The following is a 22,795-nucleotide window of genomic DNA, read 5'->3' on the forward strand; positions in this document are numbered from 1 at the left end:
GAGATAAGTGTCTGGTATTGATTTACAGCTTTATATTTAGACTGGCGGGTGTCGTTGCGCAGATGTGTTTTGATCGGGGCGATAACGACCAGGGGGTGTCATCAAAGAGCCTGAGTATCAGTCTCTAAGAAATAAGGACAAATAAAACCAGAATATTGATGAAGGTGGGCAAGTGCCGAGGTACGTATATCAAATTCATTCAAGATTATCGAGATGCACATAGTGGTTCTAGGTACAAGATATGACCAAGACGACCATTACCTAGTCCAAGCCCGGACTCTAGCTCAGCTTACGCCAGAGCCAACGCCACCAGCATACCGGCGCCACTGACAATCCACTGAGCCGCGGATCCAGCAGCCAGGGGCATGGCCGCATTGTCGGGTGTCGTTTCCTCAGGGTCAGCCGCGGTGGTGGTGTTTGAAGCGGACTGGGACGGAGCGGGTGTGACAGAAGCGGAGCCGGAGCTAGTAGTTGACGAAGCCTCGGAGTCAGAGTCAGATGTCGAAGTAGAAGCAGTGGCCGTCGGAGTAGTGGTGGTATCTGCGTCAGCGTCCGTTACGGTTGCGGTGATAGTGACGGCTATGTAGGGCATAGCTTCGTCTACAGTGGCACTGGTGACGATGGACATGTCGGATTGCGTGTTTGTCACTTGGCAGGAGAACCATGTTGTGCCGCTGTGCTTGCAGCTTTCTCTAAGGTAGCTAGGGGAAGCGTAAGTTAGTTTTGATCGATCTAACGAGTAAGATCAGCGGCATCTTACTAGTCTTCGAATGTATATTCGTAGACAAACGCAGTGGGCGCCGCGGCAACCGTCAAACCATTTGAGTTGACGCCGCACTCGGTTTCATCAAGGGTCTCAGGGCAGAAGATCCGGTAGGTTGTTGTTGGACCAGCCTGAAGAAGTTAGATTTGATGTACACTAAGGCGACCACGTGTAAGAGAATCGCTCATGTTGAGAAACGTACGTTGCCAATAACCTCGCCGACAAGCTCTTGGTCGTCCGCAGCGGGAATGATGAGGGAGACAATATCATTGGCTGCTGCGAAAGAGCAGGCGCCGAGAAGAGCGAAAGATCGGATGGTTTGCGGACGCATGTTGATCGATGATGGCGATCAGATGTGGCGATCAGCTAAAATGAGCGATAGGCGATGGTAAAACAAACGCTTCAACTGGACGGTCGAGTAACGAATGTGGGAAGTTGGAAACCGCTCGGAAATTGTAAAGAGTGACTGACGAAAAGAGTGAAATGATCTCGCAGGAAGTCAAACACCAAGAAAAGGGGACTTTGGAGAGGGAAAATGGGAGATCTATATAAGGGACTAGCGGTCCAATCCGAACCACTAACCCAGTCATAGCGCTAGACAGGGCCGTCTGTCGATTGGCTGCGAGCCTGCGACTCGGTTCTGCAGGAACAACTAGTAGGACGTTCGGGGCCTTTGAGGCTTCGACGGGGGTTGGGCAGGGCCCCGATTCGTGCGGCTGACCATCTGGACCTTGGAGGCGGCGGCGGCGGATGCCCAATGAGGCCTCAACGCCGATGAGGATGCCGTTCAGTCAACGTTCGCTGTAATTACATCCGGGCAGATTGGATAACAGCAGCGTTAGCAAATAATCGATAGTGTCAACCTTGACCAGGCAGCAGGAACGGTGATTCGTCGGAAAACAAGGTGTATCTTTGCAGTTGCTGCGAGTCCCACAGTTGAAGCTTGGCTTGGGGGCCAAACCGTCATGAGATGATGAGATGGATGAGACTCTGCGCAAGTCGAGGCAGTTCGCAGCTTCTCCAGATTTCGGAGGTCTCAGTGCGATAATGCATCATTCGATTGTCATTCAGCAATTTCGAGCTTGAAAAAATGCCAGGTAGACCCTTCAGATTCGCGAAGATCATAGATCGTACCAATGTCCCCGTGGTAAGTTGGTGGTATCTGGACTGTTATGACAAAGAGACAGCAAGCGACAGAAGGTGCTCGGGATGTAGCGAATGTCCTTTCTAGCGAGGATCCAGATGGTATTGGACGTAACATATGATCCTCTGCATCAGAAACCAAGATGATCAGGATGTCCTAGTTGGCCGGTCCCATCCAGCAACGGTCGATCCCAAGGGTAGCCAGATGGTTATATGCCCTTTGCTTATCCGAGTGCTTTTCTCAGCCTTTTGCAATCAGCAGCTCGCGACATGGGCAGCCCTGACTAACATGCGGCTTGTAGAGAGTAAACGAGTCGCTCTTGCAGAGTTTCAGATCTAGAAAGATGTTTATAGCTAGGATTTTCTCCTCATCGTGTACTGAAGAAGGCCGTTTGCAGGAGATCATGAGTTGGGTGCGCTTCGCGTCCCGGTTGATTCTAGTTCCAGATATCTTGAGGGCCAGTCTGAGGGGAGAAACATACGTAACATGAAGCAGATTGGGGATCAAAGTTGGAGATTTGCAACGCGGCTAGACACTCGATTCCTGTGGGAATAGTTGGGTGATGTTTCGTAGTGGGAGTTCAGTGGGTGGAGTGATGAGTGTCCAAACTCCTTTCACGAGCATCACCCTCGTAGGTATTCCAACCAATTGCTTTTTCTGGACGAAGGGTCCTTCCTATGTGCCAGAGTCCAAGATACCTAACTTAGGCACACTGCGCGATGGTACACAGATCAGGATTTATTAGATACCTCTGCTGTACCAGCCTGGATAGTGGTGGGAGCACGGGAAGATGGCATGGAGGCAGTGAAAGTAGTACCCTACTCAGTCATCCTGACACGCCCACAATCGCAGCGGATGATCAAACAAGGTGATGCGGGTCCATGAGAATTGGTCGTCCTAAGGCCCAAAGCCATCAACGGTGCATGCGTTACGCCCCAGCTTACTTTCGATTGCTTTATTGCTTCATCTGTTTGTCCTTGCTTGAGCTGCGCCGAGCACCATCCCCAACATCATCCCAGCACCATCCCCAGCAGCAGAAACCATGGCTTCAGTTCTGGCTTCGGATTTAGACCAGGAGACAGCAGATCTCATCCTGAAACTCCAACTCGAGGATGCAAGCTGCCACCTCCATATCTCGGAAAGTGACTGTGGTGACCTCAATGACGAGGATCTCGCGTTTCAATTGCAGAATGAAGAGCTCCAATGTGTCTCTCAGCTCCTGTGGGACAGGAAGATGGCTAAGAGCTTTGCAGTGGCAGTGGAAGCCGACGCCCAGATCCTGGCTGAACATCTAGCTGAAGAATCCGGTGAAACCACCGCAGCTCCCAAGGATGAGGGACCAGATATGGACTCCCCCGACCTCGACGACGAGACCCTGAGAAAGCTCAAAGTTCTATACATTTCTGGAATCGAAGACGATGCTGAGTCGATGGCAGCGAATGGACACACTGACGATAACGAAACGTCCGAATGCATCCACCCGGTGAAACGTTCATGCCTGCCTCTTCGCCGCTGCATCGCCTGTAGGGAGGAGGTCGAATTCATCAACGCGGCTCGTGCTCCGTGTCAACACGACTATTGCCGCCCTTGCCTTCTGTCTCTGTTCAAGGCCTCACTGACAGACGAAACTCTGTTCCCTCCACGCTGCTGCCGACAGCGGATGGACACCAGTGCTGCACGAATCTTTCTCAGTTCTGACTTTCTGCAACGGTACAACAAGAAGAAACTGGAGTTCTCGGTCGTCAATAGAACATACTGTTACTCTCCAGCGTGTTCGAGCTTTATTCACCCCAATCACATTGTCGATGACGTCGCGACTTGTCCCGAATGTCGCCTCACTACCTGCGCCAGTTGCAAGGGCCGCGCGCATACCGGGGACTGTCCAAACGATAATGCTCTGCAACAGCTCCTTACACTTGCGCAGGAGAATGGATGGCAGCGCTGCTACTCGTGCTGGCGCGTTGTAGAGCTGAACTATGGTTGCAATCACATGACGTTCGTCCTCCATCCACCTATCCCTTAATCCTACCGCAGACATTTGCATTGACGATAAATATAGTTGCCGTTGCGGAGCTGAGTTCTGTTACAACTGCGGAGAGCGCTGGAAGATCTGCGAATGTGCTGATTGGAATGAACACCACCTTCTTCAGCGCGCCTACCAGATCATTGACCGAGATAGAGAGGCAAACAACCTTCCAACTGCTGCCGCTGGTATCGCTCCAGCTGCCGCTCCTCCCCCTAATGCCGCCGAGCCTCAGGATAATCGAGCTGCAGTCGCAGTTCCTAGAGAGGAGGCTCCTGATGCACCCGAGGTGGAAGTTGATAACGATCTATTGGCAAGAGTAATGGAGGACTTGAGAGAAAATCACGAATGCAGTCATGATGGCGCATGGAGATATATCTCCGGTTCCCATCGCTGTGAGGTGTGCTCTCATCGCCTGCCGCACTATATCTTTGAATGTCGTGAGTGTTCTCTTTGGGCGTGCTGGCGATGCAGGCGGAACAGACTTTGATGTGATCCCGGTGTGACGAATTCAACAAGCCTTTTCCTTTGTTGACGCTTTGCCTATGTTGGCTCCTTGCACTTGTGTTTAAAGGCTTTTCGCCCCTGAGAAGTTGCAATAAAGTTAGAATATCGTGTGTCCGCTACTGGTTCGTTCTCAAGTAGATGACCAGGCCGCTAACAACGCCGACAATCACTAACACGCCGTTGAAGCCTGCCATGATGTAGAAGGGGGCGCCTGAAGACACAACATCGAACAGAAGCCCTCCAAGTTTGGTAAGCAAGAGGATCCCTGCCCCTCCAAACAGAGAATATACTCCTGCAATTGAACCCTTCAGGGTTGAGGGCTGCCGCTGAAACTGGCCAGCATTTGTTTCTAGCAAGGGTTGTTGCTCGTCAGCTTCTGGGACCGTGCTCGAAACGTGGCTGCTGCTTGTTGTGTTCTCGACCGAATTGATCAAGCTCAATATACCGTTGCTCAACACGGACAAACTACACACGATAGCGCCGATTTGGCTGACTCCAACCAATGCCATCACTACAACTATCCCGGGATTCCCTCTCTCGCCTTTGAATTCGGGGCTAGGCAGAAGCGCGAGCATTACATAGCCTGCAACTCCAGCCAGACAGGCAATGAGAAGCGGAAAATGATATCGTCGAGACTTCTCCGATAGGTACCCAAATGCCGGGGCCGCAATAAGCGCCATAAGTTGAGACACTCCAGTCAAGATCGAGGCAAGCACATAGGCTTTCGGACAAGACCGCTTGATATCTCCAGGGTTGGCCCCTTCCGTCGGTTGCTCATGACAAAGACCTGACGTGCGATAATAGTTATTCACAAACAATGGGATGAAGAGCGATATCCCGACAGAGGAGGCTCGGGCTACAAATCCTCCGAGATATCCGATGAGGATATCGCGGTTGCGGAAGCCTAGCGTAATGGCAGAGCCGAACTGGACCAGATATGGAAATCTGGCCTTGAAGCTGGAATAAGAATATTTCCTGGAGTTGGATAAAGAAGAATCGGTCCGCATATTTGTCCAGAGCGAGGCCCATGTCTTTCCGTCTTCGCCAGGAAGGTCTCGCAAGCCAACGAAGCAACATGCGCTGACCACAAGAGCCACCGCAGCTGCTGTATAGTAACTGTACTGGACGGCTTCCGCTGGCGAAACTCCCAGTTGCTGAAATTTGGCTGGCAACGGGAGAAGAAGAACTAAAGATATCAGAGCACCACATCCCGCACACATGCCAACGAAACCGGCGAGTCTCGATGAGGGAGCGGCAGTACTCGGCTCTGGTTCATGTTCAAACTCAGACCTGGGGCCACCTCCGGTAACAACTGGTAGGACGGCTGTGACCATTGTTGAAACAGCTGCGCCGCCTACGCTGAATAGCAGTCTACCGAGCAGAAGCTGAGGATAAACATTTCTAGCCTGGACAAATAGAACCAATGCGACAGCAATGATGACATAACCAGCCGTGCATACCTACAGTTGACTGATATCAGTACTTGGGATGGCCCTGTAGGTGACCAGAGTACTCACTTGACGGACACCAATACGGTCTGAAAGTACACCCCACAAGGGACATGCTACCAAAGCAAGTAGCTCATCTGCGAAACCGAGCGTGCCCACGGCGTCACCTTCACCGTCACGGAGACCTATCAAGTCCGTGACAACAAAGGAGATGGACGAATTGATGAAAACTAGAAAAGCAATTGAGAACGGACAAACTCCCAGTAGATAGGTAAAGGCCTGGATGCGGCTAGCTGTAAACATAGACCGTTGAGATGCCATTGCCGGGTATGAGACACTTGGATGGTAAAGTAGGGAGCTCCTGGTGTTAAATCCAAGCAGGTAAAGCGTCTCAAGGACTCATTCCTCAGCAACTTACTCGTTGCGGAGAAATATCTATATGGAGGAAGGCTGATGTTGCTGGTGAATCATGTGATGCAATGGATGAACCGGCAGATCAACAATTGGCGGATGGCGAGCAGTCCACTGCAAGAGAATAGAGCTCAAGAGGAGTGATCTGTCTGCCGTATAATGTGGGATTAGTAGGAAGATGTTGTGGTGAAGAGAGAAGGAGTTGTACTTACTCCGGAACCGCGGAAAGGCCCCGCTGACGAAACAGAGACACCTTGCACCTCCAGAGTCCAGACAGCTGTCCTCCAGACGGCCGATCCGCCCTCCACTCTCCAACCGTCCACGCGATCTGCCTAGGTTTCCCTTTCACATTTATTTCCCTTTCTTCAAGAGGGCCGACGCCTGCTGTCAATGCTTACCTTGAAGTGATTACGGCCTCTCGCATCTTGACGTCGTCAATGATTTTGGGCTTCTCGCCCGCTCCGCGATCATGAGATTCGCTGCCTATGCTGGGGTATGCGCCTCGAAGCACAGGACGCCCTGTTGAATTTTACGCTGACTATTACCCAGGCCTCAGTGGCTTTGGCAACTGGAGTCTTTGTGAAAGCACTGCATCAGAGGGCGAACTTCTATTCTGCCTGTGTTTACCTGTCGCAGAGTAGCGCTAATCTCATGGTATGTATTATCTGTCCTCCGCGCTTGTCGTTCTATGATAACTGACTGAAGTGCTCATTAGATATTGACGAATGTATGCCTCCTGGCCGTTGGCTTTCTGCTCTTTTGGCTCCAGCGTCTTCTTTACGGCCCCCTTCGACCCATCGAAACAGAACAGCTCTACGAGAAAGCGTGGTTTGCTGTGACTGAAACATGCTTGGCCATGACAATATTCCGGGGGGAGCTAGGGGCCTGGTTTCTGGTCATGTTTGTGTCGTTGCTGGTCGGAAAAGTCTGGGGCTGGATCGGGGAAGGTCGTGTGGAGTTTCTCGAACAGCAACCCCCCGCAAACCCGGTGCTGTTTCACAGTAGGCTGGCGATCTCCCTGCTACTGTCGGTTATGTTCAACATGTTCATGCTGAAATATTGCATCGACACCGTCCTTGAACAAGCGCGCCCGGACATGATGGTGATGTTTGGCTTCGAATTCGCCGTCCTCACGATCTTGTCAACCTCGACCGCCGCCCGGTATTCGATTTCGCTCGTGGAAATTTATATCAATCGTCAACAGATGAAGGCCCGAATCGAGGAGCGGCGTCAGGAGATTAGAGCTGTTCGCGAGCAGGCACTGGCGGAGCACGCAGCGACAGAACATCATACCGCAATCCCAGATTTACCCGACGAAAATGACATCAATGAGATGGAACTTGATGTTCCAGGCTGGGAAGAAAAAGGACGCTGGGTCTTCTATCTGGACCTTCTAACGGACTTTCTCAAACTCACTGTCTATTTGACTTTCTTTGCTATTCTCTTTACATTCTACGGCTTGCCCATTCATATTCTCCGAGATGTCGTTGTTACGATCCGCTCATTCGGCCGGCGCATTATGGACTTCGTCCGATACCGAAACGCCACACGCGATATGAACGACAGATATCCCGACGCGAGTGCTGAAGAAGTTGCAAGGGAAGAGGTCTGCATCATTTGCCGGGAGGAGATGACCCACTGGCAACCTGGAGACAGACCGGTTGCTCGAGTTTCCGAAAGATTACGCCCGAAGAAACTACCTTGTGGCCACATTCTACATTTCTCATGTCTTCGAAGCTGGCTTGAAAGACAACAGAACTGCCCCACCTGTAGACGACCGGTCATCGCTCCTCCTCGTACCCAAGGGGCCGCCGGCGTCAACCCGGGGCAGGGGAACGGCGGCGTTGGACAACAGCAGAATATGCCTCCTGGAAATCAACCAATCAACCGGAATCCCCCAGCCGATGGTCTTCCTAGGGCTCGGGTATACCAGTTCGGTCCGTTTAGGATTGGGTTTGGCGCAGGAAGAGGAGATCTCTTCAACAATCTGCACCAACAGATCCACCAGGGCAACGGTCCCTGGCAGCAGAATATCAATCCTGTCCCAGCTGGAGCCCGGCAAATAGGATTCGGCTTCGGGTTTGGAAGGCCTCCGTTGCAACAACCGCCTGTAGCGGCCGCGCCTCAGGCGGTGCCGACATCCACATCGAATTTGCCCAACTTGCAGAACCAACTCCTTCAGATGGAGCAGCATATTGCAAATGAAATCAATGGGTTACGCGTTGCCGCGGACCAGCTAAACTTAGTCAGGTTATTGCAGACAGAGCTTCAACGCCTTCGTGCCTTGCAGTCCCAACCACTGGAGAACCAAAACAATATTCCCCAAACTCCGTCTCTACCAATACCTCCAACATCTCCTACAACAACGCGCAATCAATTCGTCTCCGACCCGGACACGCCGTCCATGGGATCCGGTGACCCTCGTCTACCAGAAGGGCTGACACTTCCGCAAGGCTGGACCCTGGTTCCTCTCCACTCTGCTCAACCAGGACTAAGCGTACCGTCAAACGATATCGCAAGCTCATCTTCGCCGGGGAGTGAACGCAATGCTTCAATAATCAATGACACGCCCAGTCCCCAGCCACAAACTGAGGCTGAGAACCAAGGGACGAGTAATAGCAATGATGCCGCGAGCTCCTCACGGACTTCAGGCCTACCAAACTGGCAGTCAGGACCCAGCTCGCTTACAGCTGAAGCCAACACCGAACCTATTTCCCAACAATGGACGGACCTTAGTTCAGAAGCTGAGACGAAAGTGCCTCTAGCTACTTCAGATGCCGAGCAAGCCCATAATCGCAGTTTTGAGCACGGTGTAGAGTCTCAGACCGAAACCCAGGCATCAGAGTCAACGTCCAAGGGAAAAGAGCGGATGCCTACAGTTGAAGACGTAGCGGATGACGAGACATGACCTTGAATATTATTAATTTGCATACTACCTCTTTGCTTCCTGCCTTTCTCGTTCTATCCTTCTGGATTCGAGATCATCTTCGGATGCTTGACTGTACATAGATGTGATCCAAAAATACCATGAGCATAGCCCGACTCTCGGAAAGAGAAGTCTTGCCTTATTAAAAAACAGTGACGCGTGGAGTAGTTTCTAAACATGGACTGCGGAGTAATTGTGATCTATGAAATTGGTCTGCACGTGGCACAAGAATGTGGCTGTCCCTTGTGTGTTGCGCCTCATGCACTTCAGGCGACCTTCTTCCTATCATTATCAACCCAATCAGGCCCCAGCTTCAATTTGGACAAATGAATCTCAGGGGTGCCGTGACCGTTGCCATGAAGCCAATCATACTGTGGCAGCATTGTGACGATCGTCTTCGGCTCGGAGACAAGAGTCAAGGTTGCTCGACGGCCTCAACTTCCGTCCAGTGCCTGCTCATCGCATGAACAGGGACGTACTTCATTCGTACATGGTTTAGATACAGCTTCTTCATCAAGCTCCGGACATTTATTTTTTTTTTTCTATTTTGATTTCGTCCGCTATCTGCAGGTTGCAGCACCGCCTCCCCGCTTCCCCGTTGTTGCCGAACGTTTCAGAGTCATTGCGTAACCACGTTAGTTGACGGTGGACACTACGCGGGCCTGGACACGACAGTTGCTAGCGACTGCTACTGTGTCTCCTATGCGGCTTTCTTTTCCTCATTCCTGCCCTGAGACAGCTACAGCTTTCGATGCTCCTGTCTGTTCCCAGGGCTTGACAATGCAATTCTAATGCAAGTCGGTAGCTCGGTTTAAATTGCTGGTAAGTTGACCCCGGCCCCCATCGCAAACTTGCATTACCAAGTACGATAAGGATCCGTTCAGTCAGCGCGCATTGTTTTTCACTATGTTCTTCACTATGGTCTTCACTATGATCTTTCACCGTACCGATGATGACTGTCCAATGTCATCAACTCTTCATTTATCAATGGCTTACGATGCTAATCGACCGACGCTTCCTCCGCAGCGCACTCATTATCTTTATCTGCACTAATGGCGACAACGCGCCGCTTCGTCCCTCTCCTCGGCTGCGGTTTCTTCGTATTCTGCTTATGGGGTCTCTTCACGCTCTCCAGATCATGGACACAGATGAAGGTGTCGCAAGCTGTTGGCTTAGGGGAGCTTGTAGCGACACCATCGCCAACTCCGTCCGGCCATTGGAATATCAGTGAAGCACCGAAGCAGCCGTTCGCACCACGCCCTCAATTTATCGCTGGTATACCTAGACCGGACGGACACGAGTACACAAAGACATTAGTGATACCCCGGACAACCTACGAGGATACCTCGTGGACAGATTTTGAGATTCCAGGCTGGGAAACCGCTGTATATGTCGTTGACGACCCATCCGCAGCTCTACATCCACCAAAGAACAAGGGACACGAGGTCATGGTCTATTTGAGCTACATTATCGAACACTACGATGAGTTACCGGAAATAGTCGCATTCATGCACTCGCACCAATTCGGATGGCATAACGACGACCTTCTGGATGGGAACGCAGCGACTATCCTGCAACGACTGCGACCAGAGCGAGTCATCAGGGAGGGTTACATGAACTTGCGCTGTGGCTGGGGACCTGGCTGTCCCGATTGGTTGCATCCCGGCACTCTGGAAGAAGACGAGACTAAGCAGGAGGAAATACTACTCGCTAGATCCTGGGGTGAGATCTTTCCCGACGAACCAATTCCAGATGTGCTAGCACAACCGTGTTGTGCCCAATTTGCTGTCTCGCGCGAAAGAATCCAAGCTATTCCCCGAGCGCGCTTTGTCTTCTACCGAGACTGGGTTCTTCGCACGCAATTGAGCGATTACATCTCCGGCCGTATCTGGGAATACCTTTGGCATGTCATCTTTACCGGCCAGAATGTGGTCTGCCCAAAGGAGCACGTGTGTTTCTGCGATGGGTACGGAATCTGCTTTGGTGGCGAGGACGAATATAATGCGTACCGAAACATGGACTCCGAACGCGAAGGCTATGAAGATGAACTCAAACGCTGGCGCAGCCGGGCGGCCGTGATAGAAGCCGCCCGACGCCGTGGCACCCTAGGGGAGAAGAGTCACCTCACTGTTCCGGAGCCCGGACGAGATGTTGAGCTCGAGGAACTGATTTCCCACCAGGGAGAGCTGAAAGAGGAACTGCTACTCAACGCCACAATACGTGGCCAAGATGCCAATGCTCGCGCTCTCGAGGCCGGATTTTGGTGATCCATGAATTTTCGACGTTATTTTTTCTTGTATATTGTTTTCATGTATCGGAGCTGGCGTTCTTGATCTAGAGATGCGATATTCCCTTCCCTACCATGTCGTTTGGTTCATTGAAAATACGGGCATGTCTCGCCTAGAGTACATTATTTGGCTGGCAAATTGTCAATTTTTCACGATGAGAGATGAGGTTACTACTTCCATATACAAGCTGGCGTAGAGATAACAAGTTGGCGTAGATGATGCCTGATATCGAGTCATGTGACACTAGCGGGGGACCTCGAGCAAAAAGTTTGCATTGTCTGCCGTTGCTCCAAACTACGCAAACAGCCTCATCGCGCCATCTGATTGATCGACCGATTGCGACGCTCCAGCTCTCATACTTCGATATACAGCTGGACGCTTTGGTTGTCTAATTCTTCACTGGCTTTCGAACGGTAAAGCAGCGCTTGTTCTTCTGCCCCTGGAGGGTAGCGGACGAGAATACCATCCGTCCCGCAGGGGTACATGTGCCAGAGCTTATACTAGCTCTCACACGCTAACGAGGAACTGCTTTGCGACAGCTTTTGAATTAGCCCAATCTTTTGAATTGAGACGCGTCGCGGTAATTGCCGGCTTCACGAATTCCAATCGTCATGACGTCCACCTCTCAAACAAACCCGCAACATCCTTCCTCCGCATCACCGGCCGAATTCCCCGGTAGTCAGCCAGCTTCATCCAGCGCAGACCAAAACACACACATTGCGACGAGCGGGTATGCGCCGAGCGAGAATCAACTCGCTGGACTGGTGGAGGCTGCTACGGCAGCGGCGGGCCAGGATGTATCCGAGTGGGCAGCAGCAGCAGCAGTTGCCGCAGCAGCTGGCGCCGCGGGAAATCAACATCATCTAGACGGTTACGCTCCTGAAATTCAATTGGATGACGATGGCTTTGGCGAGGGGGGCTATGCGGGGATGACTAGTGCACGACAATATCGTGGCCCTGGGTCTGCATCCGGCAATGAACACAGCCAATCATCGGGGTTGGCTCGATCGGGGACGAAGAAGAGGAAGAGAAACGAGGATGCTCTTGACCCGGCGTTGGCTGCGGCAAGCGCTGGTCTCGGTCAGCACCAGGGTCAACCGCAACACCAACAACAGGGTCCACACAATGCCAACCACCATGCAAGTCCTTTCGGAGGCGAGGGGCTAGAGATTCGCAGTACTCCGCCGCAATCGCTTGCAGATGCTCGCGCCGTTGGACTGCACTCCGCCGCAGCACTATTCCGCCAGACTTCGACTAACAAGAAGTATACACGGCCTCCGATGTCCAAAATGTTTACTTCCCTCGAGCTATCGCCGGAGAATTTCCTGCATTTGCAGGCTGCGGCTAAAACATACATGCTGGATGATAGGCATCCGGAGCGTCGTGACTGTGTAGGCCAGCGTGGGAAGGGGGATACAGAGATGGTCAAATTACGGTTATGGAACTGTGTCCGCCATTTCCTTGAGGTTGAGGGCAATGGTCCGCGATTCTTCGGTGAACATGTGGTTAATGAGGGCATGCCTCCTCGTACATATGTATGGCCAAGAGACCAGCAAAAGATCATTTCGCTGGTTATTCCGTTGCTGCGCCGCATGGTCACGAATGAACGCCAACGACAGTACGCCGTCGAAACCAGGAAAGGTGGCGTGGAAGCACGGAGGAGACGGAAGACAGAAGATAGCATGCAAGACTTCCGCAGTGTGAGTCCGCCTAAGTTCCCATCCGAGGATCACCTGCAGATGGAGGCGCATCATCATCTTCCGGACGGGTATAGTTCAGCTCAGCAGCCTCTGCCGGCGCCGCCGCCGCCACCACCTCACGAAGAACCGTCTGTGCAGGTCACAGATTTGGGCCTTACCGACGCTATCTTGGATGGCTATACCGCTGACTGGGATGTTATCTCGAAATCTTATGATGCCTACAACCACAACTACGAGCTTGACAACCTTTGGTCTCTTTCCGGCCTTCAACTAGGCGACTGGCGCGGTCTCGTGGCCGCAGTGGATAGCCATTATCAGGTTCTCCACGAAGGCGACTACAATTGTTCCGGCTGCTGTGAAGACCATAATGTAGGGCGTATCCTCAATTCAAATAGCTCTGCAGACCTACGATGGCGCATTGGTGGAGGGCCGGCCAGAAACGAGTTGTAAGTCTGCTCCACATCATTTGTGTATGAGGACATTGAACTCTAACATATTCCCCTTTACAGTGCAAGCAGCATTACCCGTGATGTCTCGCGGGTTATCCGAGATAGCCTAGCTGCTAGACAAGGCGTGCACGACCACACACCATTGGCCCAAACCCAAGCAATGCCGCCACCGCTGGCCTTCTCTCAAACCTCCGAAATTCCCAACGCAAACCCGCCTCCTTCCCAATGCCCCCTCCACTTACGTATCAACATCCTGCAGAACGGGAAGCGCATTCTTCCTTCTCACGATCTCCTCGCCGCCCAATGTCCGGACCTCGCAAGCGTACGACAACTCCTTGCCCGCAAATTCGCCGGCGAACTCCCTCGTTTCCCTTCTGAACTAGACTCGGACCCAAACGCCTGGAACGCGTCTATGGGTTGGAGGTTCAGAGTTTGGCTTCCGAACGGCCTTAACCTCGTTGAAAATGATAGCGATTGGACACTTGCCCTAATTTCCGCCGAGAAAGTGGATTGGCTTGACGGCGAGCTTAAGGTGCTTGTTGAGATTGAGGATGAGAACCAGTAGCAAACTGCTTTTGACTTCTCTGTTACCTTCCTTCATACTACTTATCTTGATATACCCACAATTATACCCATTTTTTATCGTCAGTCTGTGGGACCTCTCGTATTTGCTCCTTGTGGATTTTCAAACTCTGTACCGTGTTGCTCTCCCCTTGGAACCACGAAGTCCGATGATGAGAGCGTTGCTTGAGTTTATGACCCTGGCCCACGTCACTCCATACCTTCGACTTTGGGTACCGTCCGCGGATGCTAGTCACGCTACGACCCCAACGCCCTGGCGCCATGATGCTGGGCTTACGAAGTAGGATTATGTCTTGCTATGAACGTGGCGAGTCCTGATCAAATGTATAGTATAAGTACGAAGTACGTTGGCGTTGGGAGGGTGCAAGGGAATCCAAGAATTGGGGAGAATCAAATTAATTTTGAGAATTGTACCAATGTGTCAACTGATCGAGCAGTTTACCTACGTAGTGAGTGGGTAGGTAGTAACTTTGCGATGTGAAGTTGCCCGCTGATGAGTATTCTACAGATGCACAGGCGTGACTGGAGCGAGAGGCGCTCAACCGGTCATTCTGAAGGTGACTTTGCGGAATGTAAGGTTGTCTGTCGGCAGTACGCATCATGGGCAACAAAGAATTTGAGAATAATTGCAACAAAGAATTTGAGAATAATTGTATTGTGATGAGTCCTTCGAAGTGGAGACCACTCGGGTTCTGCTCATGTGGACGTGAATGTGACCCGATTGCGGGACGGCACGCATGTAAGTAGTTCCTCATAGAAGCATTGTTTAAAGAGGCCCTGTTGCGATCCTTGGCACGGAATAATCAGATTGTGAAGTTTGAGTCGGACGTAATGCCTATTTTTGAGCACTTATACCCTATCTTCGAATAGTATGAATATCCTGTTGCCGGCCGTATTGTGCTCCCTCAGGAACGATTGTTGGATGACTGCCAAAGCACCAAGTGTTTTGACTGGAGTGTACAGATCAGCCCGTGATCTATAGCCGTTCGTCGGAAGGACGCAGAGATCGCAGATCATCTAGCATGAGACATGTCTTGCGGGTTGGCACAAGCCACAAGGGTCTATACGCGTGCTAGCTATAATCCCTTGAGCTTCGGGCCCAATCAACGCGGCATGAAGCTGCATGATATGACAGGAACGTCGTTCCCCTGCGGGTGAGGGTTGACGGAATGACCAAGCTATTACCTGGCGGTCATAGGTAAGTGTAGCAAGCTACCGGATACAACCATCATGTTGCAGGGGAATCGTCAACCCCCGATAGAGCTGCCTCTAGTCTAGCTTTCTTGGCTCGGCGTTTCATCTCGCGCTTTGAAAGTGGCTTCTCAGGCCCATCCGTTTCTACCTCGGGAGCTAAAGACGCCTTTCTTTTCAAGTTGTCGCCGCTGCTTTCTGTTTGCGACTTTGATTCCGTAACCTTCTTATCAGAAACAGGAGCAGCTGCCTTCTTCGACGCAGGAAGAACTTGTCCACCGTCAACGACATCAACGATACCGCGCCAGCTGGTCCGCTTCAATCGGGCAAGGGCAGTAACTTTCCTTGATTCTGCGCAAATCGCCTCTTTACCCAGCTCTTGTGATAGGCCCCACACACACGCTAGGTTGATCACGTCGAACGGTGCTCGGAGACCTAATGCCTTCTTGGCCTCGCTGGACACAATTATTCCGCGACCACGGGTTGCGCGAATCAAGGCCATCGCATTGCCGATCAAATTTCGGCGCGCTTCTAGTCCGCTTCCTGTGACTCCTGGCCCGTAGCATATTTCGAAGCGAATACCGCGTGCGATGGCAGCAGAAAGCATCTTGAACTTGAAATGATAGGGATGCCTGACCGAGAGGTCTAGTGAGATGATGTCGCATTCTGCATTGGTGCATGCATTCAATAACGCTTTCTCGTTGCTCGGACGCAGGGCGATCAAGTCGTAGGCTTGAGCTATACTGGTAAGGCGTTGATTCTGCGCGGGGTCGGAGAGGGGCAAGTTGAGGCGCGTGAGGAGCGTAAGGCCTTTCGGGACATCGCTGGGGAGCGACGGCGGAGTAGGGCTTGGGGGAAGTTTTCCGGCAATGGTCTGCGAAAGGGCAACGGTTGTGTAACCCACTGTTTGTCAGGTTAGCCTTCCATATGCCCATACAGTCAACTCGGAAATCGCCCGCGGGTCGTGTGGCCCTCGCCGTGGGCAGACAAAAAAAAAAACAAAATTGCGGCATACGTTCGGCGAGAAAGCTTAGCGTTGCGGAGATCTCAGAATCACCCGGGCTGTACGGCACGTTCAAGTCGTAATACATAGCGAATCGTCAGAGCTATAAAAGCCCTATTTCCAGCGTCAGTTGTTGTCTTCGGTTCCAGCGCAAAGCAAAACAAGCTCGGAACTGTCCCAGAACGGTAAGGGAAATAATACTTCGCATCATCGTTGTTCCGCGGTTCTAACCGCATCGGTCGTGACAGCAGACCACCACTGGTCCCGTGACTTGCAAGGCGGAGTGACACTTCTGGGCCAATCCGCTATTATCAGCAGAGTAGGTTGAAAGAGCCTAACTTTCTCCCCAGTGGTTGTTCAGGGCGATAGCACGGCTGCAGCTTATCAGATTGTCCAGGGTGCGTCTCTTCTTGCAGTTGCTGCTGTCCGTCCTCCCAGCTGGTGCTGATTTCTCACGCCATCTTAGCCATCCCAACGCACCGTCCCACCAACCCCGCCGCCGCTTTTCGCCAGTCTGAATATCCAATTGTGGGCTTGATACCAACATTGCTTTTCGGCCGCCATCACCATGGCGCGCGTTTATGCTGATGTCAATAAGCACATGCCACGGTCCTACTGGGACTATGACAGCGTGAATATCTCATGGGGTGTCCTGGAGAACTACGAGGTGGTCCGCAAAATCGGTTAGTTCGTCCCGTCCGGTATCATCGGGATACTGCGTTGAACACAACATACTAATCTTTCTGATATAGGCCGGGGAAAGTACTCTGAAGTATTCGAAGGGATCAACATCGTCAACTACCAGAAGTGTGTCATCAAGGTCCTCAAGCCGGTCAAGAAGAAGAAGATCAAGCGGGAGATCAAGATCCTCCAGAATCTGGCAGGTGGACCAAATGTCGTCGCCTTGCTCGATGTTGTTCGCGACAACCAGAGCAAGACTCCGAGCTTGGTCTTTGAATATGTCAACAACACCGACTTTCGGACACTGTACCCGCGTTTCTCCGACTATGATGTCCGCTTCTACGTTTATGAGCTTCTGAAGGCGTTGGATTTCTGCCACAGCAAGGGCATCATGCACCGAGATGTGAAGCCGCACAATGTTATGATTGACCATGAGAAACGAAAGGTTTGCTTGCGCTCCTTAGATCATATAGAACATGATCTGACTTCTCCTAGCTCCGCCTGATCGATTGGGGTCTCGCCGAGTTCTACCACAAGGGCACGGAATACAACGTGCGAGTCGCCTCACGATACTTCAAGGGCCCCGAGTTGCTTGTAGACTTCCAAGAGTACGACTACTCCCTAGACATGTGGTCGCTCGGTGCTATGTTCGCTTCGATGATCTTCCGCAAGGAGCCCTTCTTCCACGGTAACAGCAACTCCGATCAGTTGGTCAAGATCGCCAAGGTGCTTGGAACCGAGGAACTCTTTGAGTACCTGGACAAGTACGAGATCGAGCTTGATCCCCAGTACGACGAGATTCTTTCCCGCTTCCCCCGCAAGCCTTGGCAATCCTTTGTCAACGCGGAGAACCAGCGATTCATCAGTGATGAAGCAATTGACTTCTTGGACAAATTGCTTCGCTATGATCATGCCGTAAGGATTGCCCATCGTTTGCTGTATCAAAGAATGTCTAGCTGACTTGCCGTGTAGGAGCGTCTTACCGCTCAGGAAGCCATGGCTCATCCTTACTTCACACAGATCAGAGCCGAAGAGGCAGCTAATCGGAGTAGCGCCTCCTCATGAGTCACTTGAAAATCATAAATGACGCTCTCCTGATCTAGGACAGCCATGCTGCCGAGTCCTTCTCTTCCAATGGTCGCTGTCGTTCCACGGGACAAGCCTCTTGGTACATTCTCTTGAGTTCGGTCTACGTGGACAAGCTACTTGTGGAAACCAGCGGCGGGATGACGCGACTCTTGGCTTATGCTGGTTTTTGATAAAAAATTGCCGGGGATTCAACGACTGATGGAGATGGACGGGGACGACAACGAACAAATGACATACACTAACATCCTCTGTTGGGTAAACCCTCGTCTCAGTTCTTTACCTTGTTGTATTGAGAGGGTGGGAATTCCAGTCATAAACGGGCTGCTACGTCGTTCTATTGTGTTTGTTCAGTCAGACGTCCTTCGTCACGAGCTTGTGTCTGCTTCCCCTACTTTGTCTCCTTCTGAGTAGTTGGTCTGGTGTTATGGAATTTCCCCTCTTGTTTCCACTCTTACATCTCCTCTTTGCATTTTCCATGCTCATCTTTATATCGTTTCTTTGTCCTCCGTGTTTTTGATTGCAGCTGTCGGGACATTCATACATTGTTATCATTGATAGGCGCGGGGGTTAGCTTGACGGTCACATAATACACTCATGATTGATACACCAGCTATAGTGCTTTCTTCCGTACATGGTCTTTTGTTTACGAGAATCAGGCGATCTAGGAGTTATAGGTCACGTGCTACGAGCTTTGGCCAAGGCACTTGAATTTGGATCTCATTATCCTCAAGAGCTGTGCATGACTCACTTCAAGCAGCCATCGTCTTCATTTTTCAATTGACGTGATCTGAACAAATCTATGCATTGTCAGCCCAATTGCAACTCCCAAGTCATTCCCTCCAATATTAGCATTGCACCACCGGGGGGGCCTCATTCAAAGCCCCGCAGTGCCAGACTTGATTCGTTCCGCTCTCTGTTCTGCGCCTGGGAAATTTAATTTGCCCGCAGTTTCCCACAACCTCCGACCCCTCCCCCTCCTCTTCTCTGTCACCGTTTTGAGTCATCGGTGGTCAAGATACTTATCAGACGATTCGTGGCGCGAGCGGCGCCTAGGAGACTTGCTCCTTCAATCTACCGACCGTTTACCAGAATGGCTCAAGACTCAGCCTCCATGAACCCAAGTGCGCTTTGCCCCAGATAACTCGCCGCCGTGGGACGGCAGGGCTAATGATTTTCCTTTGACAGCTGGTGAGCCGACAGGCCCCAAGGTGGATGTTCCTCCTGCCGCCAACAACCAACAGAACGCTGGTCAAGATGGAGCCGCACCTAAAGTGAAGAGCGAGAAAGAGCGTAAGTCGCGTCCGGAAGTGGACGATCCAGGCGCCATGTCTACCTTAACGAAAACTTGCTGACTGCATATGTCTACTGTAGTGGAGCGAGAGCGCAAGAAGGCCGAGAAGTTGAAGAAGTTCCAGGAGAAACAGGCAAAGGCCGCCGCTAAACCCGCCGCTCCGAAAGCCGAAAAGAAAGCGCCCAAGGTCGAGAAGGAAAAGACGACCGATGCGTACGACCCCAAGGTTATCGAGGCTGGCCGATACCAATGGTGGGAGGAACGCGATCTTTTCAAGCCTGAGTTTGGCCCCGATGGCAAGGTTAGGCCGGAGGGCTACTTCGTTATTCCGATTCCTCCTCCCAACGTCACCGGATCGCTGCACATGGGACACGCCCTTACGAATGCCCTTCAAGACACCATGATCCGTTGGCAACGAATGAAGGGCAAGACCACTCTGTGGCTCCCTGGTATGGATCATGCCGGTATCTCCACCCAGAGCGTGGTTGAGAAGATGCTTTGGAAGAAGGAAAAGAAGACCCGCCACGACTTGGGTCGCAAGGAATTCTTGGACAGAGTCTGGGCTTGGAAGCACGAGTACCATGGTAACATCGGCAACGCTCTCCGGAGAGTCGGAGGCTCATTTGACTGGACTCGAGAGGCCTTCACCATGGACGACAACCTGTCCGCCGCTGTCACCGAGACTTTCGTCCGCCTCCACGAGGAGGGCATTATCTACCGTGCTAACCGCCTGGTCAACTGGTGTGTGGCCCTCAACACTTCTTTGTCCAACCTCGAGGTCGAAAACAAGGAAGTTGAGGGACGTACGCTTCTCGATGTTCCGGGCTATGACAAGAAGGTCGAGTTTGGTGTTTTGACTCACTTCTGCTACGAGATTGATGGTACGAAGGAGAGGATCGAAATTGCTACAACTCGTCCTGAGACCATGGTTGGTGACAGTGGTATCGCTGTTCACCCCGATGACAAGCGCTACAAGCACTTGATCGGCAAGGCTGCGCGCCACCCCTTCATTGATCGTCTGCTTCCTATTGTTGCTGACCCCGAAGTCGACCCCGAGTTCGGTACTGGTGCCGTGAAGATTACCCCCGCTCATGACTTCAACGATTTCAACCGTGGAAAAGCCCATAACCTGGCTTTCATCTCCGTTATGAACGACGATGGTACATTCAACAGGAACGGTGGTCCATTTGCCGGTATGAAGCGCTTCGATGCTCGTTACAAGGTTATCGAGATGTTGAAGGAGAAGGGTCTGTACGTCAAGTGGGAGCACAACCCCATGAAGATCCCTCGGTGTTCTAAGTCAAACGATGTTATCGAGCCTATCCTTAAGCCACAGTGGTGGATGAAGATGGAAGGACTTGCTGAGCCTGCCATCAAGGCTGTCGAAAATGGCGAAATCATCATCAGACCCGAGTCTGCTGAGAAGAGCTACTTCCGCTGGCTGCGCGGTATCAACGACTGGTGTCTGTCTCGACAGCTTTGGTGGGGCCACCAAGCCCCTGCTTATTTCGTGCAGATTGAGGGCGAGGAGAGCGATGACAGCGATGGTAACCTCTGGGTCACCGGCCGCAACGAGGAGGAGGCCCAGAAGAAGGCTGAGGCGAAGTTCCCTGGCAAGACATTTACCCTTAAGAGAGATGAAGACGTGCTGGACACCTGGTTCTCTTCGGGACTCTGGCCGTTCTCGACTCTCGGCTGGCCTCGTCAGACTCACGACCTTGAGAACCTGTACCCTACGTCCGTTCTCGAGACTGGTTGGGATATTCTTTTCTTCTGGGTTGCCCGAATGATCATGCTGGGTATTAAGATGACTGGCAAGGTTCCCTTCAAGGAGGTTTACTGCCACTCTCTCATTCGTGACTCTGAGGGTCGTAAGATGTCCAAGTCTCTGGGCAACGTTATCGACCCTCTCGATGTTATGGAGGGTATCAAGCTTGACGACCTCCACGCCAAGCTTCTCGTTGGTAACCTTGCCGAAAAGGAGGTTGCTACGGCCACCAAGTACCAGAAGAAGGCGTTCCCCAAGGGTATTCCAGAGTGCGGTGCCGATGCTCTGCGATTCTCCCTTGTGTCCTACACTACTGGCGGTAAGTCTAGTGACACTAATTCGGTATTGCATATGATTCTAATCAGCGTGTTATAGGTGGCGATATTGCGTTTGACATCCAGGTCATTCACGGATACCGCAAGTTCTGTAACAAGATCTATCAGGCCACCAAGTTCGTTCTTGGAAAGCTTGGTGATGACTTTCAGCCACAGGCGACCCCATCAAAGACCGGCAAGGAATCTCTTTCCGAGCGTTGGATTCTGCACAAATTCAACGTCGCCGCTAAGGAGGTGAACGCTGCTCTGGAGGACCGCGAATTCTCCGTTGCTGCTTCCACAATCTACCAGTTCTGGTACAGCCAGCTCTGCGACGTGTTCATTGAGAACTCTAAGTCTCTCCTGGCTCCTGAGCTGCCGCAAGAAGTGCAGGAGTCTGCTAAGCAGACCCTTTACACCGCTCTTGAGGGCGCTTTGACCATGATCCACCCTATCATGCCGTATGTCACCGAGGAATTGTGGCAGCGTCTGCCTCGCCGTCCTGGTGACAACACTATCTCGATCATGAAGGCTAGGTTCCCCGAGTACAAGGCAGAGTTCGACGACTCTGCAGCTGAAACTGCTTATGAGCTTATCCTTAACACGTCTAAGGCCATTCGCTCGATCCTTGCTCAGTACGACGTCAAGACCAAGGGCGATGTTATTGTCCAGACATACGATGAGACCAGCCACAAGACTGTTTCGGATGAGCTTCACATTGTTAAGTCTCTCGGTGGTAAGACTCTTGGTGAACTGAGTGTCCTCGGTCCCAAGAACACCACTCCTCCTTCGGGCTGTGTCGTTGCGGCCGTCGGTTCACAAGCTGCTGTCTACCTTCGCGTGTCCAAGGAAGTTGCCCTTGAACAGGAAGAGAAGGGCAAGGCCAGTCTGGAGAAGGCACGGGATGCCGTTCGTCGCCAGACTGCCCTGATCAGCGGTGCTGGATGGAAGGAGAAGGCGAAGCCTGAAGTGCGTGAGCAGGAAGAGAAGAAGCTCCGAGATGCCGAGAGCGAGGTTGCTCGGTTGGAGGAGCAAATTCGGGAATTCGAAAAGCTACGCTTGGAGTAGATATAAGTATTAGACGTTTATATCATTGAATGTAAGACATGAACAACTTTTCATCCTCGCTTAAACATCTCCGTGCTCTGTACTTCGTTGCTTCTCTGCTTGCATGTGGGGAAGTGGAATATCGCTTATCGATAAGCGATGCCAAGACC

At 51.9% G+C, this 22,795-nt stretch overlaps 9 protein-coding genes across 9 annotated transcripts; 6 read left to right on the top strand and 3 right to left on the bottom strand.

The window, feature by feature from the left end:
* Positions 1-289: 289 nt before the first annotated feature.
* DSM5745_05268 (putative GPI anchored glycoprotein) lies at positions 290-1,094 on the bottom strand (the record flags this gene model as incomplete). The annotated part of the gene is made up of 3 exons (XM_026747284.1): positions 290-701; positions 761-894; positions 966-1,094. The coding sequence occupies 3 exons, from the start codon at positions 1,092-1,094 to the stop codon at positions 290-292; spliced, it is 675 nt and encodes a 224-aa protein (XP_026604764.1).
* A 1,855-nt stretch (positions 1,095-2,949) lies between these two features.
* On the top strand, positions 2,950-4,420 carry DSM5745_05269 (BRcat and Rcat domain-containing protein; the record flags this gene model as incomplete). Its single annotated transcript, XM_026747285.1, has 2 exons — positions 2,950-3,902; positions 3,967-4,420. The coding sequence occupies 2 exons, from the start codon at positions 2,950-2,952 to the stop codon at positions 4,418-4,420; spliced, it is 1,407 nt and encodes a 468-aa protein (XP_026604765.1).
* Positions 4,421-4,553: 133 nt separating this feature from the next.
* Positions 4,554-5,771, bottom strand: DSM5745_05270 (putative MFS transporter; the record flags this gene model as incomplete). Its single annotated transcript, XM_026747286.1, has 1 exon — positions 4,554-5,771. One exon carries the CDS (start codon positions 5,769-5,771, stop codon positions 4,554-4,556), a length of 1,218 nt encoding a protein of 405 aa, XP_026604766.1.
* A 994-nt stretch (positions 5,772-6,765) lies between these two features.
* On the top strand, positions 6,766-9,204 carry hrdA (E3 ubiquitin-protein ligase HRD1; the record flags this gene model as incomplete). The annotated part of the gene is made up of 3 exons (XM_026747287.1): positions 6,766-6,789; positions 6,846-6,950; positions 7,012-9,204. The coding sequence occupies 3 exons, from the start codon at positions 6,766-6,768 to the stop codon at positions 9,202-9,204; spliced, it is 2,322 nt and encodes a 773-aa protein (XP_026604767.1).
* Positions 9,205-10,274: 1,070 nt separating this feature from the next.
* On the top strand, positions 10,275-11,489 carry DSM5745_05272 (DUF3431 domain-containing protein; the record flags this gene model as incomplete). The annotated part of the gene is made up of 1 exon (XM_026747288.1): positions 10,275-11,489. The coding sequence occupies one exon, from the start codon at positions 10,275-10,277 to the stop codon at positions 11,487-11,489; it is 1,215 nt and encodes a 404-aa protein (XP_026604768.1).
* Positions 11,490-12,121: 632 nt separating this feature from the next.
* DSM5745_05273 (uncharacterized protein) lies at positions 12,122-14,224 on the top strand (the record flags this gene model as incomplete). Its single annotated transcript, XM_026747289.1, has 2 exons — positions 12,122-13,656; positions 13,720-14,224. The coding sequence occupies 2 exons, from the start codon at positions 12,122-12,124 to the stop codon at positions 14,222-14,224; spliced, it is 2,040 nt and encodes a 679-aa protein (XP_026604769.1).
* A 1,245-nt stretch (positions 14,225-15,469) lies between these two features.
* DSM5745_05274 (ribonuclease P subunit p30 family protein) lies at positions 15,470-16,523 on the bottom strand (the record flags this gene model as incomplete). The annotated part of the gene is made up of 2 exons (XM_026747290.1): positions 15,470-16,335; positions 16,448-16,523. 2 exons carry the CDS (start codon positions 16,521-16,523, stop codon positions 15,470-15,472), a joined length of 942 nt encoding a protein of 313 aa, XP_026604770.1.
* Positions 16,524-17,003: 480 nt separating this feature from the next.
* DSM5745_05275 (casein kinase II subunit alpha/alpha') lies at positions 17,004-18,181 on the top strand (the record flags this gene model as incomplete). Its single annotated transcript, XM_026747291.1, has 4 exons — positions 17,004-17,118; positions 17,188-17,561; positions 17,612-18,031; positions 18,089-18,181. The coding sequence occupies 4 exons, from the start codon at positions 17,004-17,006 to the stop codon at positions 18,179-18,181; spliced, it is 1,002 nt and encodes a 333-aa protein (XP_026604771.1).
* Positions 18,182-19,295: 1,114 nt separating this feature from the next.
* On the top strand, positions 19,296-22,646 carry DSM5745_05276 (valine--tRNA ligase; the record flags this gene model as incomplete). Its single annotated transcript, XM_026747292.1, has 4 exons — positions 19,296-19,326; positions 19,391-19,495; positions 19,577-21,583; positions 21,640-22,646. The coding sequence occupies 4 exons, from the start codon at positions 19,296-19,298 to the stop codon at positions 22,644-22,646; spliced, it is 3,150 nt and encodes a 1,049-aa protein (XP_026604772.1).
* Between the last annotated feature and the right edge of the window lie 149 nt (positions 22,647-22,795).

The sequence above is a fragment of the Aspergillus mulundensis genome (genome assembly GCF_003369625.1).
Source record: "Aspergillus mulundensis strain DSM 5745 chromosome Unknown scaffold_4, whole genome shotgun sequence".
Lineage (NCBI taxonomy): Eukaryota > Fungi > Ascomycota > Eurotiomycetes > Eurotiales > Aspergillaceae > Aspergillus > Aspergillus mulundensis.